Consider the following 5,301-nt stretch of genomic DNA (forward strand, 5'->3'; position numbering starts at 1 on the left):
TTTTTTTTTTTTTTTTTTTTTTTGTGAGAAATGCAAAGATTACTGGGATACATACAATCTTGTTGTATAGTCTCATTTATTATGAAAAGATTCTTCCAGTATGTACATACGAACCAAAAATATCAGTTTATCAGTCCCACTCACATCCCACCCCCACAGGCATACCAACAGGGTCAGTCTTCCTTCATGGTACCTAGAAAACTGTCTTTTCCTTAGGTAAATGGCTAAAAATGTACTCATACGACTGCTGCGGTAAGAGCATCCACCTATGTATCTTTACATACTTTGAGGCAGTGTGGCAAAGCTCTTCCAGCACAGCAGTCTATTCATTCAAAGTCATCTAACCGAATACCTTCTCCCACAGCTAAGAAAGAATCCCAGTGTTTCCTTAGTTTAGAGACGAAAATACTGAAATTGCAAAAGCAAAAAGGCTAGGACTAAGATCCAGGTCACAGTAGTTCAACTATAGCAGCAGTACACATCAGAATTACGAAGAGTTTTAAAATATACCTGTAGGGGCCTATTCTGACTCAGAACAGCCTGGGCTGTGTCCTTAAAGAGTACTTGAGATGACTCAGTTGTGTGACTAAGGCTGCAAAGGAAGTAGAGCGTTCAGATAACGTAGACAAAAGGTTACATCGTTCTTTCTAGCCCACCCCCACTTTTAGTTTTATATAACAAGATACATATGGTTCACTTTTATTTAAATTCAAATGGGTGCTATACTGTCATGTGCTTAATCCCCACTTTAAAACTTCATGCTGGATGCTGGTAGCAAACTAAGATATTTTCCTTTTTTACGCATTAAATTCCATACTGTGCTTCATGAAACAGATTATAAGAACAATTCACCATAATCCCCCTTTGCCATGACGAAGGTAATTCTGGTTAGTTTGCCAGATATTGATAAAGTAAGAGAAGAGAGGGCAGCAAATCAAGAGACCAAAAACTTATAGTAGAAATGCCAGGCTGAATCACCACACCCACAGCCCACAGGAACGCCAGCCCATATTAATCTGTAGTTCTACTTAGACCAGTAGGGACAGCACCAAGTCACGTGTTACAACTGAAAGCATCACTTGACAGCAGTCCTGAAAGATCATAATCAGTTGTGAATGAAAGTCATTTTCCTTTAAAATACAAAATGGCAGTGTATACAACTCCCCTTCACTAAGGCTAAATTGAGGAAACCTGAATATCAAAAACGACAGATTTAAGCCATTGATTTGGGTGCCACAGAGACAGGAATGACAGCTATTCTTCTGCATTGCTAGACATTATTCTCCCTACACAAAAATGGATTTAGAGCTTGACAGAATTTAAGTCAAAGGTCTACTTTTCTTTGACAGCTCAGCCAACTCCTCCCTGATGTGTTGTACAGAAATTTCATCTTTTTTCAGCTTTGCTTGCTTCAGTGCTTCCTGGTAGATCTCTTTTGCTTGTGTATATCGTTCTAAAATAACCCAGAGAGAAGGGACAGTAAGAAGAAAGTGTATGATTTCCAGGTGATTCTGAAGAGACAGCACTAATGTGGATATAGGGCTAATTTACTGTGTGTTTATGAAGTGACAGGCTGGTGCTGCCTCATTTCATCCCCATCTGATAGGCTGGAACTCCACTGAATGCTGGGGGATTCTTTACAGTCCTTTCCAGTATATCTTGAGGCCTTTGATGAGCCAAAGATTTCATGAATGGTGGTATGTGTAATACACCTGTCACCCCAGGTTTCTGAAAATGATAGGTATAGTGTGCTGACACTAAGAAATGTCTGTCAAACTGATACTTCCTGTCATACAAGCTTCACCAGCACTCTGTGAGAAACACATTGTAACTGAACACATTTAGAAATCCGTAAAGCACTACTGACGTGAGGTACTATCATTCCAAGGTTTTCTCCAGCTTGATGGGGTTTGACAGGCTACTGCAGGTCTGCAGAAGTTATGTGAATTGAGCACAACAGTACTTCAACCTAATTAATACCTTCTTTTTCTGCCATTCAACCAGCCTTTTATTTTACATGTTTCTTTGTTGGCCCTTGCCCTCCCTACATACCATTTCACAAATTTATCAATCCAGTGACATCCCTCCCTTAAAGCAAGTCAGTTCAGTTTCCATTGCTACCTACCTCTGTGCATCAAAACTGCAGCTAGATTACTGAGTACCATGTGTAGCTCAGGATGATTTATCTGTCTTGCCAGATCTGATGCCCTTTGCATATAAATATAGGCCTCATCAAAGCGGCCCTGTGCGTCCAGGGTAGTAGCCAGGTCACTCATCAGCACAATGGTCTATATGGAAAAGAAAAAAGTTGTTTCTTTAAAAACATGCCTGCACAGAACTTTAATGTGGAGTGCATCCAACTCTGAATACATAAGATTTCATCTTTCCTAGGATTCCACAAAAGATGAGGGATACCAGCCTTTAACAAATTTGTGGGCATTTGGTAATCACACTGTACAGTGGAGAATGTTAGTTCGACCTTCTGGGAAATACAAATCTGGAAATTATGAAACTCTACGTATTAATCCAACTAATTACCCAATTAGAAATACCAAATGAAAAACAATAGCAAGATGCTATGCATATGATCTCATTTAAGGCTGAGCAACTTTGAGAAGGCAGCCTCGTATGGTATGATTGCCTCTAGAACCCCACTGTATTATGTTGTTTCTGCTGATAACCCTGAGGCTTATCAAAAACAAGAAACATACCATCTATTTTAGGAAGATGCCCAGTGTAAGTTTTTTTTAATCTGGCTACTGTAACAGGTAGACTTCCATACCTACTTTCCCACTGATGCCATGCTTTAAGCCCCCCTGACCCTAGTACTTGGAGATCTGAATTCTGTGCTTGCTTGTTTATTATTCCTCACCAAGGGACTCTTCATAATAAGTCATAAATTTCTTTCATGGAGATAATTCATAGCTCAACCCCCGTTTTCTTCCAAAACATATTACTCACCCTGCCCATGTACCCCAGCCTTGGGACACATTCAGTTAAAATAGTTATGTCTTATATTGGGGGTAGCGAGCATTCACAGACAAAGCAATGCACTCCTTACATCTAAGAACTTATTTGGATGGAGGGGAGACCCAAAGAGATGATTTCAATTCAATGTGTTTAGTGTTCTAACACAGAGCTTTACACGTTATACTTAAATTCTACAATATGCCAATGGTTTACAAGTGTTTTTAATGTGATCCCTTGTTCCTTCCCTCACCTCCTGCCATTTTAACCGTGGGGTAAGGGAGGCAAGGATATTTGTGTAGTAAACTGTTCCCCATAAGTTTCTAATGGGAGTATCTACAGACCCCACTCTGAAATACTGTGCCCTGTCCATTGAAGCCTGACCAGTCCTGCCTTGTAGAAAGGTTGCTCTGTTGTGCAAACCATGGATCACGCGAAAAGTTCTGGGCAGACCTAGTTAACTGATAACTAGTCCCAAATCCTTTCTGAAACAAGTAGTTGGGGTGAGGGTGCTGGTGGTAAGAAAATAAGTAGACTGGGGAGAAAGGAGGTTCTAAGACCATCTGCTGATCCTGTTACCAATGAGTGTGACATTTCACACCCTTCAATTTTGAAACCTTTGTTTTATATTCCCTCTTCTGTGTTTTCCTCCCTTACCTGTGGGTGTCTTTCTCCTTGTATTTCTTCAGAAATCTGCAGAGCTTTTTCATACATCCTTTGTGCCTGTGATGGCTGCTTGGAGAACAGAAGGTAGCGAGCACAGGCATCTAAGCACATGCCCAAGAGGAGGTGGGTATTGGCTTTCTCTTCCACTAAGGAGAAAAGAGGAATCAGCAAATCTACCCAAATTGTTGTTACCAGGACCCACAAATATGTCAGCAGAATGGGACCCACATGTCACTTAGGGGACAAAGTAGGTGGATTAACATCCAGTTAAGCGACCTATTCCAAACTAGTTGGAATCATGGAACTTCACCCCACATTTTAAGTAGATTAAGAGTCCACACATTAATTAAAATGTGGAATGTTATTTTTAGTTTGAAACAAATAATATTCAGCAGAAGCAAATGAAGATAAACTCAAAGAAGAATGAGTTAACAACAAAAAGTCAAGGCCAATGAAAAATCTGTAAGGTATAAGAGAAACAATGCAGGAAGAACACAGAGAACACTCAGAATCCTAAAGTGCAAAGTCACAAGCCGAATTTAAAGAATTCAAGGTAAAGGCCAGGCGTAGTGGCTCGCACCTATAATCCCAGCACTCTGGGAGGCCAAGGCGGGTGGATCACAAGGTCAGGAGATGGGAGACCATCCTGGCTAACATGGTAAAACCCCGTCTCTACTAAAAATACCAAAAAAAAAAATTTAGCCGGGCGAGGTCGCGGGCGCCTGCAGTCCCAGCTACTCAGGAGGCTGAGGCAGGAAAATGGCGTGAACCCAGGAGGCGGAGCTTGCAGTGAGCCGAGATCACACCACTGCACTCCAGTCTGGGTGACAAGACACTGTCTCAAAAAAAAAAAAAAAAATTCAAGGTAAAATTGAAACAAGCTAAGAAGAAGAATAAAGCTTACAATGACATAGCACCTCTCAACACATTCAAGAATTGACTATACGATGTCTGAAAAAGAACAAGTTTAAAATACCTAATGCCACATACGAAGAATTGGAGACATAGATCATAACAGTAACCTATATCAACCTGGGTAAGACTTCTAAAAGATGATACAAATAACGTAGAAATGTTCATAAGCAAGATTATATGGAAATTCTGCAAACAACTCAGCAGGAGGTAAATGTTCACATAATAAAAGACTAGAAAAAGAGGTTACCTTAGATAATCTTAGGTAACAAAGTAGTAGACACCCAACTGAATATGTTCAGTTGGGTTTATTTGCCAGCAAAGCTGTCGTTCATACCAAACCCTTTCCCTTCCATGTCTTCAATTTTCAGAAATCTACAAGTGGCATACAGAGTTTAAGGAAGACTATGTTACTAAAATGAGACTTTTCTAATACGTTCCCATTTAGAAAAAAAGTGCAGCTGGCCGGGCGCGGTGGCTCAAGCCTGTAATCCCAGCACTTTGGGAGGCCGAGACGGGCGGATCACGAGGTCAGGAGATCAAGACCATCCTGGCGAACAAGGTGAAACCCCGTCTCTACTAAAAAAAATACAAAAATCTAGCCGGGCGAGGTGGCGGGCGCCTGTAGTCCCAGCTACTCCGGAGGCTGAGGCAGGAGAATGGCATAAACCCGGGAGGCGGAGCTTGCAGTGAGCTGAGATCCGGCCACTGCACTCCAGCCTGGGCGACAGAGCGAGACTCCGTCTCAAAAAAAAA

At 41.3% G+C, this 5,301-nt stretch overlaps 1 protein-coding gene across 3 annotated transcripts in view; it reads right to left on the bottom strand.

The window, feature by feature from the left end:
* The window catches only part of TTC19 (tetratricopeptide repeat domain 19), a 51,083-nt gene that overhangs the window by 18,100 nt on the left and 27,682 nt on the right, over nucleotides 1-5,301 (bottom strand). For 2 of the 3 annotated variants that reach the window (XM_017862219.1, XM_017862221.1), the window contains exons 8-10: nucleotides 3,625-3,779; nucleotides 2,126-2,288; nucleotides 60-1,453 (exon numbers count right to left, since the gene is read on the bottom strand). In XM_017862219.1, coding sequence (XP_017717708.1) covers nucleotides 1,320-1,453; nucleotides 2,126-2,288; nucleotides 3,625-3,779 — 452 coding nt within the window. In that variant the 3' untranslated portion in view covers nucleotides 60-1,319. Of the gene's footprint in view, nucleotides 1-59; nucleotides 1,454-2,125; nucleotides 2,289-3,624; nucleotides 3,780-5,301 lie in introns of those variants that run through there. The other variant, XM_017862218.1, reaches the window with a different exon arrangement.

Source organism: Rhinopithecus bieti, unplaced genomic scaffold (genome assembly GCF_001698545.2).
Source record: "Rhinopithecus bieti isolate Rb0 unplaced genomic scaffold, ASM169854v2 scaffold_63942, whole genome shotgun sequence".
In the NCBI taxonomy this organism is placed as follows: Eukaryota; Metazoa; Chordata; class Mammalia; order Primates; family Cercopithecidae; genus Rhinopithecus; species Rhinopithecus bieti.